Raw genomic sequence first — 12,236 nt, 5'->3', positions numbered from 1 at the left:
CAGTTGTACTGTCTGACCAATGCATTACACAGCACCAAGGGTATGACTCTCTCAGCTCTCAGGTATGCTAATGACACAAATCCATCATGTACTATACTCCTAGGACATGTGTGATCTCTGACAGGATGGCTGTTACCTGCTATACTACTACTGCGCCCACCATCTCCCTATTATCAGACAGCATCTCCACAGCTACAGTATAAGTCCTTATAAAATATAACTAATAAACGGCTAAATTGATTGATGTTTTTATCTTCCCAACATATAATTATCTATTTGCTAAATGTTTTATTTTTTTCACTATTTCATTTTAGCTAAAGGCCAGGCATGCATGGTAAGAAGACATCCAGGAATACTGACAGAAGAAGAAGAGACGTCTATGGGAACAAGACAAAACAATGAACTTAGGCTTCAAACACACTTATCAGCTGTACAGCTGTAAAACAGGAAACCCCAATAGGAAAACAGCTATAGAGCACTGGTATGCCTAAGAGGAAGCAGGAAAGCGGTAGGGACTGTCCAGCTACACTGGGAACAGCCTTCTATGTCTGCACAACCACACCATTTTAACAGATATCTTGGCTCATCTTAAAGGGCTTATTCTGCAAAAATCTTTTTCTTTCAAATCAACTGGCATTCAGAAAGTTATGTAGATTTGTAACTTACTTCTATTTAAAAATCTTAAGCCTTCCAGTACTTATTAGCTGCTGTATGTCCTGCAGGAAATAGTGTTTTCTTTTCAGTCTGACAGTGCTCTCTGCTGCCACCTCTGTCCATATCAGGAACTGTCCAAAGCAGCAGCATATCCCCAAAGAAAACCTCTCCTGCTCTGGACAGTTCCTGTCTTGAACAGAAGTGTCAGCAGAGAGCACTGTGTCAGACTGGGAAGAATAAAAAACACTTCACAAAGGACATACAGTAGCTAATAAGTATGGGAAGACATGAGGTTTTTAAAGTGACTCTGTACCCACAATCTGACCCCCCCCCCCTAAACCAATTGTACCTTCGGATAGCTGCTTTTAATCCAAGATCTGTCCTGGAGTCTGTTCGGCAGGTGATGCAGTTATTGTCCTAAAACACAACTTTTAAACTTGCAGCCCTGTGCCAAATTGGCGTGGCCTAGAGTACCCATGTCCTAGGCCTGCATCGCTCCTCCATCCCTCCTCATCATTAGAAATGTCCCAGGCAGGTTTTTTACTATTTATCACCAGTCTGAACAGTGCACAGGTGCATTAACGATCCAGCCCATGTGCAGTATTCACACAGCTGATGAATAGGAGAAAAAATGCCTGGGGCATTCCTAATGATGAAGAGGGTGGGGAGGAGGGACGGAGAAGCTGTGCAAGCCTAAAGGCCCTATTCCACGGAACATTTATCGTTCATAAACTCGCTCCAACGACCGCTCGTTAATGATCACAAAATTTTTTTTAGCCAATGTTAACACAACACACGTGGGAACGTGAACGATAAATGTAGTGTAACGATTATTTTGTGGTTGTTACATGGTCGTTTAAAACGTTCGCCGGGGTGATTATGACCATATGACACACCTACTTTTTAAAAACCTTTTTACGAACGACTGAAAGATTTCTAATATTACGAACCGATTAGCGAGTTATCTTTCAAAGACCAACGATTTTTTTTCGACATGCTGGAAAACAATTTTGAACAACAATATAAAGATTTCGCCTTTGTCGTTCGCTCGTTTACACCTCTTCCACGAAGCGATTATTGTTAACGAGCAGTCGTTGAAGCGAATTTATGAACGATAATCATTTCAGTGGAATAGGGCCTTAATGCTCAGACACTCTAGGCAACGGCCGTTTGGCACAGGGCTGCAAGTTTAAAAGTTGTTTTTTAGGACAATAACTGCGTCACCTGCCGAACAGACCCCAGGACAGATATTGAATTAAAGCAGCTATCTGAAGGTACTAGTGGTTTGGGGGGGGAGGGGGGGGGGGGACAGATCGTGGGTACAGAGTCACTTTAAATGGAATTGAATTACAAATATATATATATATATTATCTTTCTAAAACCAGATGATTTGAAAGAAAAAGATTTTCGCTGGATAACCCCTTTAATGTAGATCCCTTTATAACTGCTCCAATCTCTTTCTGCTTAACTCCTCTGATATAGAAATCTATAGGGAAAATGGCAAATATGTATTCTACAACTGTGTCTAAAGATTGGATGGTTACCTGACTATATACTGTGATGCAATATTAAAATTATTATACTTAGCTATTCACCATAGCCATAAATAAAACTAAAGGAGTATTCACTCCAAGTTTCTGGGGTCCTTTTACATGAAGAGAATTCATGGCCAGGAGGCAGATACAAACTCTAGCTATGTTTATACCAGCCAGGCCACTGCTTATGGAGCAGAAAGATTGTTGGTAAAGGTATGTGCACACTAACTTCCAGCGGATTCACTCACTCAATCACTCACGATTCCCCCACGCTTGGAGTTCCGCTGGTCTAATAGGCGCCATTCTAAGCACATGCAGATTCCACTGTCTACCCAAAGAGCTGTCATGTCAATTCCTTGGGCGTACGGCGGAATCTGCCTGTGCATTGAAAGGAGCCTATGGGACAGGCGAAACTTCAAGCAGGAGTGTGCATGGAATCCGCTGGAAGTTATACGCGCAAAGTCTGTAGTGCGCACATACCCTAACCTAGAGAGCATGCTGTCAACAATGGGAGGCAAAGAGCGAATCTATCAGGAAGGAAGTTTGCTAAATGATTGTGTTTGCTAAAATAATTACATTGACGTGTCCTACAAGTATAACTAGATTAGCTGAGATAGAAATCTCTCTATAAAGAGGCTTCCCAGTAGAAAGAAATTTATAGCCTATAAGACTGGGTGTCCACGCAGCACCAGCACTACAGTGAGAATAGAACCAGAAGTAGTTGGCTCTGGTACCCGTGTAGCAGCGGTGCAGATTTAACGCAGACTCTCATCCTATTGAAATGAATAGGAGCAGAGGCTGCGATACACCAGCACTGCCACTCCTGTGAATAGGTAATCATTGTTTTATCCTGCACAACCCCTTTAAAGGAAACCTGTCACCCCCTGTGCAGACCCATATACTCACCACTTCGGAGAAGTCCCGCTCCTGGACCCACTACCGCCACTGGGATATCTCCGTCAGAAGCCGTGCGCGCACTCTCAGAGATGAGTCCGACGCCCAAAGAAAATGACGGCTCCAGTCATTCTCTATAGGTATCCGACTCATATCTGGGAGCGCGCGCACGGCTTTGTAAGGAGATATCTCGGCGGCGCAAGTGGGTCCAGGAGCGGGACTTCTCCGAAGCGGTGAGTATATGGGTCTGCACAGGGGGTGACAGGTTTCCTTTAAATATTTTTGCAAATGGATTCTATAAGCAAACATTTCCTTAGTCTCCTAATATATCCATTCTTTTCCTCCACTTGTTAGCAGCTTGTTGTCTAGGTTACTAATCACCGCTCGGGTAAAATTGCCGATTACATTGAAGTCTATAGAATCCATCCAAGTCTATAGGATTCCAAGCAGCTACACAAAAAACTGACATGTCAGTTTTGTGCCGACGCACAAGACTGACAGAACAGACAATGTAAAGTCCAGCTCTGGACGCACTTTACATTGCCGGCTACAGCATTTTGAAATGCAGCCACACCGAAACGTGCCCACATTCCAAATCAAAAGAAATGAGGTTCATCCGGCCAGTACGGCAGTATGTAAACCCAGCCTAACACTGCTTGACAAATCTTCCCCATATTGTAGCTATCCTTAAAGGACAAGTGCCATGAAAAACTTTTTCCCAGTAATTGAAGCACATTACAAAGTTATATAACTGTGTAATATGCTTCAATTACCTATCTGCCTCCCTTCCCCGTCTTTCCCCCCCTCCACCCCCACCAGGAAGTGTCCTAACTCACACAGACCTAATGACTGCCGTCACCAGGCAGCTTCTTCTTGTGAGGATGAGTCATCAGCAGGAGGGCTGGTCTAGGTCCTGTTACACCAGCCTCCCTCTCCCCAGTCCAAGTGATGGCTTGCAGTTGTTCAGCCAATGGGAGCTGAGCAAGCCTGTCACCTGACAAGGCAGGGGAGGGGGGAGGCTAGTGTAACAGGAGAAGGAGCTGAGAGAAGAGCTTGGTGACGGTGACGACAGTCATCAGGTCTGTGTGAGTCAGGACACTTCCTGGTGGGGGGTGGAGGGGGGAAACGACAGGGAAGGGAGGCAGATAGGTGATTGAAGCATATTACAGAGTTATATAACTTTGTAATGTGCTTCAATTACTGGGAAAAAGTTTTTCATGGCACTTGTCCTTTAATATAAAGGAGGTAATATAGGTGCAGATTAGATGGTGCAGGTGCTCTTATTCTGCCAACAATCTTCTATGTTTCTATTTGAGTTACAAGGATTTCACTATTTTCTGGCTAAGAGACAGGAGACCATCTATCAGCCCTGTGACTGTAAAGGTGGTATTACACGGGCCGAGCAGTGCCCGATAATACCTGTAAACGAGCAGCGATCTGCTAGATCGTTGCTCGTTTACTGGGCCTATTACACAGCCCGATAATCGTTTGACAAGAGCTGCAAGGACATAGTTATCGATGTCCTTGCAGCCCTTGCTAAACTGGCATACATTACCCATCCACGTTCCAGGGCTGCTCCTGCCGTCCGCTTCTCCCGGGGTCCCGTGCGCGCTCTAGCTTCACAGCGGCCTGTCAGCTGGTAGGCCGCTCAGCCAATCACAGGCCGGGACCGCCGTGGCCTGTGATTGGCTGAGCGGCCTACCAGCTGACAGGCCGATGTGAAGCTAGAGAGCGTGCGGGACCCCGGGAGAAGCGGACGGCAGGAGCAGCCCTGGAACGTGGATGGGTAATGTATATCATTAGTCGCTGGCCACGCACCGCTTTTACACGTAGCGGTGCGCGGTCGGCGCCCGACAAAAATAGGGTCTAACCTATATCAACGATCAGACGATGATCGCTGTCATCGGCTGATCGTTGCATTTATTACACGGAGCGATAATCGGACGAATCGGCCAATTCGTCCGATTATCGTTCCATGTAATAGTACCCTTACACTTTCCTGAAATTCACTGGAATTCTGCATTTATGTGACTCACTGCTCAGATGATTCGGATTCTTGTCCCAGTATAAGCAATAAAACATCTATTGTTATGCACTGGTCCCTCAACAATTCCTGGTCACTACAAACACCTGCAATAGCAGATCACTCTTTCCTCATGTACAAAGCTTTCAGTTCTGGGAAAACAGCAAGCTAGGGTAATAGTTTAAGGACAAGCAGGGGACTGGACATAAAGTTAAGGACATTAGACAGGGACATTTGGTGGTAAATGTAACACATGTTCCCTGTGCAGGAGATGTAACCCTTCTATGTCTCCATTCACCTCTCATGACAAAATAGCCGACTAAAAATAGCCCCATCAAATGACTCCGACCCAACTGGTTGTAGAGACGAATAATGAAAAAAGTCTTTATATATCAGTGTTAGACATGAAAGTAGTCACCTAATAAGTCAACTGACCCATAGTGACTCGTAAGTGGTAGGATACCCGCACACAGGCATAAGCCATGCTGTTTTGCATGTAGAAAAAACTGTGATTTCCACACCCAAAACAGCAAGGTGTAACTGCTCAAAAACCTCCTCCCATTGACTTCAACACATTGAAAAGTAGCAACATGGTTCAGCCTCTATGCTCCCCTTGTAAACAATAGGAGCTTCAGGGATCTTCCTCCCCCTGTGCAGCCCTGCACGCTTCCTACACTTCCCATGTCTGAAATCATCTTTCACATAAAAAGCAGATTATTCTTTGTTAGCCGCCCTCCTCTTCAGACCAGTGCTGATCGCAAGAGCATGGCACACTGCTGTGTCTAAGGAGGAAGGCGGCACAGCCTGAAGCGAGAGACGTCTTCTGAAGCTGACATCATGGCACAGGATGGAAGCGCTGAAAGCAGCCGTGCGGTTACGTCACACTTGTGGCAGCAGAGGGCTATACAAAGTAAGCGTCAAACATGGGGCAGACCAGACCCCCCTCTCCCTGACATACGGTGGCTGTAGAGGGGCAGGTATGGGTTGGCCCTGGCTGGAACCTCCTTGCTCTCCCCGCACAGGAATCCTCAGCTCTGCCAGGACAAATCTCTCCTCCTAGCTGTCGGCTCCAGATGCCGCACGGTCCGCCTCATGTTTGATGCTCTGTCTGTTGGCACAGCACGTTGTGCAGGAGACGTTAATGTGTGATGTTCTCTTGTTGGCAGTGTCCTGGGCCTAGTGTCACACATTGGGCAGACCCTGTGCCTCATAACACTGTGTGCAGCATTTGGAGCCGCCAGCTAGGAGGAGAGAGCCGTCCTGGCAGAGCTGAGGATTCCTGTGTGGAGAGAGCAGTGTCCGGGGGAACAAGGAGGTGCCAGCCAGTGCCAACCCATACCTGCCCCCTACAGCCACCATATGTCCGGGAGAGGGGGGCCAGTGCAGAACAGGAGCAGACAGTGACAGGGGTAGATGATAGGAGTCAGATAGACAGATAGGAGATATATAGATAATTAGGCAGCGTAATGATCCATGGCACTCTAGATAAGTGAAAAACCACTATTTATTCTAAATGCAGCAAATTACATGATGCAACACAGCAAAACATGACGTGAAAATGAAACAAAAGAAAAAAATTCTTCTGTTTGGCCTGCCCAAATGGGTGTGGCTTTCAAAACAGGTGGGGCTTATAAATGGTGCGTGTCATAATTATCGTTCAATTATTGTTACCGCGGCTACATGTGCGATTAACTGCAATATTGATTTAGGCCATAATCGCCCAGCCCTACTCATTATCCTGCACATACTGATCAATACTTTGCTTCTGCATAGCATTGATCAATTATTTGGCGCTTTGCTGATTAACTCTGCCCAAGTGTCACTGTCAGCTAAGACACGTCAAAAGTTTTGGTGTTCAGCCCCCGGGAGAAGGCCGCTCTCCCAGCTCTGTGTCACGTGATCAGTTGGGCTCCGACTGATGGTCTGTGTAAGTCTATAGAACCTGACGGCCTGACTGGCCGTGCTGCAGCCCAATGTCACTAACAAGTGTCAGCCCTAATGGCAGCTTACATACTAAGAATGCTTACAAACGCAACTTGGTAGGGAGGCAACCAGTCTGACCACATATCTGATCTAATATAAGGGTATGCACTGCAACAAATGTAAAACACCAGTTATATCTGCATCTTGAAAGGCAAAGTGACATTAAATTTGCTTTTACAGCAGTCACAACATACAGTCGTGCATCATAGTACTGCCTAGTTCCAGAGACCAGCATACTGCCACATAACTGAGCAGGGGAATATACAGTACTGCATGACTTCCGTTACTTTTAGCAGTGGAGCCCACTATTAAGTAGATATATAAAAGGAACAGAAGCATCTGAATATGTGAGTGCAATACAAGGACAACCAAAGAAAGTGTATGCCGACAGACTACTACATCACAGTTCAAAGAATGTATTGTGCCATCCTTGTTTACAAGTGTTGCTGCACTTACAGCTCCAGACGTCGGAAGTAGTAAAGGCTATATTACACACAGCGATTATCAACCATACTTTTGTTTTGTGTAATAGGACATGTTAGAAGGCCACGATCAGCAGACATGCACAACGTTAGGATATATCTTGTGCCCAGGCATGCTTGCATTTAGTTACTGTAGGCCAGGGGTAGGGAACCTTGGGCTCTCCAGCTGTTTCAAAACTACAACTCCCATTATGCCTGGACAGCCACAGCTAAAGCTTTTCCTGTCCAGGCACGATGGGAGTTTTAGTTTTGCAACAGCTGGAGAGCCGAGGTTCCCTACCCCTGATGTAAATCTTCCAACCACATCAGCTGGAAGTTTGTTCAAAGTATTTACTAATCTTTCATTAATTTCTCATGTTGTTTATTATTTCCAACTAACAACAAATTGTCCACCCTTGTTCAGTTTGCTAGTCATGAAATCCAAAGCTGAAATCAGAGACATACCCTCAGATTTCTGGTGCAGGAGAGCAGGAGAGGTTTTCTATGGGGATTGGCTGCTGCTCTGGACAGTTCCTGTCTCAGACAGTAGTGGCAGCAGAGAGCACTGTGTCAGACTGGAAAGAATATACCACTTCCTTCAGGGCATACAGTACTGATATACTTTTTAAATAGAACTAATTTACAAATCTGTATAACTTTCTGGTACTAGTCAATTTCATTTTTTGTTTGATCCGCAGTACCCCTTTAAAGCAGAGAAAATATTTATTGACGTAGATATCCCTTAAAGGGAACCAATCACGCCGAAATTGCCCCCATTGATAAGGAAACGTGCTGGTATTTCACCCAGCACGCTTCCCAAACATCCCCCTGTACCCTCCGCAAGCCAGAGAGGACGTCGGCACGAACCAGAAATCTCGGCATCTGACTCCCGCTGTCTGCTGGCTCCGTGCAGCGGGTGGATACAGCGTAAGGAACGCCTAGAAAACTGTGATACAGCCTATGGCATAGGCTAGGAGTTCCTTAGCCTGTATCCACCCGCTGCACGGAGCCAGCAGACAGCGGGAGTCAGATGCCGAGACTTCTGTTTCGTACGAACAAGAAATCCGGCAGGTTCTCTAAATATCAGTGACTCTTGGTGAGAAGTGTGCAAATGGGGGGGATTTATCAAACATGGTGTTAAGTGAAACTGGCCCAGTTGCCCCTAGCAACCAATCAGATTCCACCTTTCATTCCTCAAAGACTCTTTGGAAAATGAAAGGTGGAATCTGATTGGTTGCTAGGGGCAACTGCGCCAGTTTCACTTTACACCATGTTTGACAAATCTTCCCTATAGTGACCGGGTCTCCCGGTGAGCAGCGTGCGCATAGTGACCGGGTCTCCCGGTGAGCAGCGTGCGCATAGTGACCGGGTCTCCCGGTGAGCAGCGTGCGCATAGTGACCGGGTCTCCCGGTGAGCAGCGTGCGCATAGTGACCGGGTCTCCACCATCTCTAAACAAGTATGCCAACCTGTGCACTGTAGCATCTGCCCACTGACATCTACTGTAACTAATAGGTCCCCGTGCTCCTCTGGCACTGAATTCCCTATATACCGATCAATACAAATGTCACCGAGCAGCGGCGCCGTATTACACCCCGGGAGTCCCAGCAGACTAGACGGTAAGTAACAATCAGGAGCCCGGTGCGGACTGGCGGCAGCAGCAGAGACTCCCGGCCCTGTCACATACCCCACTGCCCAATCTATCCGGCCACCACTCAGAAGACCCGCGGCTCAGCAGGCACAGGCGGCCGCCCGCCCCGGGCTCCCGTCACGGTCACTGCAGCACTTACTCGGCATCCTGGACGTCTGGCTCCTCAGCAGACATGTCTGCGGGTCCGTCCCCATGAATCATGTCATCAGTAGCGGACTCCGGCGGCGCACACCACTGCAAGGAGTGGCCGGGCGGCTCCCTCACGGACCCCTCCGCACACACGGCCTCCGGCAGGCTAGCCCGGGTTCCTATCCTCTACAAGGACCTTGATGACGTCACGGCCACATGACCCTGATGTCAGTACCACGTGATCCGCTTATTGTAGACTGTTCAGTCAGTACTGAGGAAAAAGAGGGAAGAAAATGATACAGTTATATGACTAAAAGGAAGTGAGAGGCGCTAGTGGTGTGTGTGTAACGTGTGCATGGCTGGTGGGTGTGAGGTGTATGCAGTGTGATGTATGTGAGGGGTATGGTGTGTGTTATATGCAGTGTGTTATATGCAGTGTAATGTATGTGAGGTGTAATGTACACTCACCGGCCACTTTATTAGGTACACCATGCTAGTAACAGGTTGGACCCCCTTTTGCCTTCAGAGCTGCCTCAATTCTTCGTGGCATAGATACAACAAGGTGCTGGAAGCATTCCTCAGAGATTTTGGTCCATATTGACATGATGGCATCACACTGTTGCCGCAGATTTGTCGGCTGCACATCCATGATGCGAATCTCCCGTTCCACCACATCCCAAAGATGCTCTATTGGATTGAGATCTGGTGACTGTGGAGGCCATTTGAGTACAGTGAACTCATTGTCATGTTCAAGAAACCAGTCTGAGATGATTCTAGCTTTATGACATGGCGCATTATCCTGCTGAAAGTAGCCATCAGATGTTGGGTACATAGTGGTCATAAAGGGATGGACATGGTCAGCAACAATACTCAGGTAGGCTGTGGCGTTGCAACGATGCTCAATTGGTACCCAGGGGCCCAAAGAGTGCCAAGAAAATATTCTCCACACCATGACACCACCACCACCAGCCTGAACCATTGATACAAGGCAGGAAGGATCCATGCTTTCATGTTGTTGACGCCAAATTCTGACCCTACCATCCGAATGTCGCAGCAGAAATCGAGACTCATCAGACCAGGCAACGTTTTTCCAATCTTCTACTGTCCAATTTCGATGAGCTTGTGCAAATTGTAGCCTCAGTTTCCTGTTCTTAGCTGAAAGGAGTGGCACCCGGTGTGGTCTTCTGCTGCTGTAGCCCATCTGCCTCAAAGTTCGACGTACTGTGCGTTCAGAGATGCTCTTCTGCCTACCTTGGTTGTAACGGTTGGCTATTTGAGTCACTGTTGCCTTTCTATCAGCTCGAACCAGTCTGCCCATTCTCCTCTGACCTCTGGCATCAACAAGGCATTTCCGCCCACAGAACTGCCGCTCACTGGATGTTTTTTCTTTTTCGGACCATTCTCTGTAAACCCTAGAGATGGTTGTGCGTGAAAATCCCAGTAGATCAGCAGTTTCTGAAATACTCAGACCAGCCCTTCTGGCACCAACAACCATGCCACGTTCAAAGGCACTCAAATCACCTTTCTTCCCCATACTGATGCTCGGTTTGAACTGCAGGAGATTGTCTTGACCATGTCTACATGCCTAAATGCACTGAGTTGCCGCCATGTGATTGGCTGATTAGAAATTAAGTGGTAACGTGCAGTTGGACAGGTGTGCCTAATAAAGTGGCAGGTGAGTGTATGCATGGTGTGTGTGTTATATGCAGTGTAATGTATGTATGGTGTGTGTTGTATGCTGTGTAATGTATGTATGGTGTGTGAGTTATATGCTGTGTAATGTATGTGAGGGGTATGGTGTGTGTGTGTTATATGCAGTGTAATGTATGTGAGTTGTATGGTGTGTGTGTGTGTGTTATATGCAGTGTAATGTATGTGAGGTGTATGGTGTGTGTGTTATATGCAGTGTAATGTATGTGAGGTGTATGGTGTGTGTGTGTTATATGCAGTGTAATGTATGTGGGGTGTTTGGTGTGTGCTATATGCAGTGTAATGTATGTGGGGTGTATGGTGTGTGTTATATGCAGTGTAATGTATGTGAGGTGTATGGTGTGTGTGTGTTATATGCAGTGTAATGTATGTGAGGTGTATGGTGTGTGTGTTATATGCAGTGTAATGTATGTGAGGTGTATGGTGTGTGTGTTATATGCAGTGTAATGTATGTGGGGTGTATGGTGTGTTATATGCAGTGTAATGTATGTGAGGTGTATGGTGTGTGTGTTATATGCAGTGTAATGTATGTGGGGTGTATGGTGTGTTATATGCAGTGTAATGTATTTGAGGTGTATGGTGTGTGTGTGTTATATGCAGTGTAATGTATGTGGGGTGTATGGTGTGTTATATGCAGTGTAATGTATGTGGGGTGTATGGTGTGTGTGTGTGTGTTATATGCAGTGTAATGTATGTGGGGTGTATGGTGTGTTATATGCAGTGTAATGTATGTGGGGTGTATGGTGTGTGTGTTATATGCAGTGTAATGTATGTATGGTGTGTGTGTGTGTTATATGCAGTGTAATGTATGTGGGGTGTATGGTGTGTGTGTGTTATATGCAGTGTAATGTATGTGGGGTGTATGGTGTGTGTTATATGCAGTGTAATGTATGTGGGGTGTATGGTGTGTTATATGCAGTGTAATGTATGTGGGGTGTATGGTGTGTTATATGCAGTGTAATGTATGTGAGGTGTATGGTGTGTGTGTGTTATATGCAGTGTAATGTATGTATGGTGTGTGTTATATGCAGTGTAATGTATGTGGGGTGTATGGTGTGTTATATGCAGTGTAATGTATGTTTGTATATGGTTCAGTGGGAGTCTGATCTGCACATCACCCTAACTCCACTACAGTGGCGGTTGAGTAGTGAGGTTCTTAGCAAAGGGAGTTGGCAGATATCTCTGACTGAAACAGC

At 46.4% G+C, this 12,236-nt stretch overlaps 1 protein-coding gene across 3 annotated transcripts in view; it reads right to left on the bottom strand.

Moving 5' to 3' along the window:
• BNIP2 (BCL2 interacting protein 2) overlaps positions 1 to 9,544 on the bottom strand; it is a 36,997-nt gene extending 27,453 nt beyond the window's left edge. Inside the window, exon 1 of one of the 3 annotated variants that reach the window (XM_069981921.1) lies at positions 9,341 to 9,544. In XM_069981921.1, coding sequence (XP_069838022.1) covers positions 9,341 to 9,402 — 62 coding nt within the window. In that variant the 5' untranslated portion in view covers positions 9,403 to 9,544. Of the gene's footprint in view, positions 1 to 6,065; positions 6,133 to 9,340 lie in introns of those variants that run through there. The other 2 variants (XM_069981928.1, XM_069981935.1) reach the window with 2 other exon arrangements.
• Positions 9,545 to 12,236: the final 2,692 nt, after the last annotated feature.

This window comes from Dendropsophus ebraccatus, chromosome 1 (genome assembly GCF_027789765.1).
Source record: "Dendropsophus ebraccatus isolate aDenEbr1 chromosome 1, aDenEbr1.pat, whole genome shotgun sequence".
NCBI classification, from domain to species: Eukaryota; Metazoa; Chordata; class Amphibia; order Anura; family Hylidae; genus Dendropsophus; species Dendropsophus ebraccatus.
Note: the sequence above shows the minus strand (reverse complement) of the source record. Positions and strands in the feature narration are given on the sequence as shown.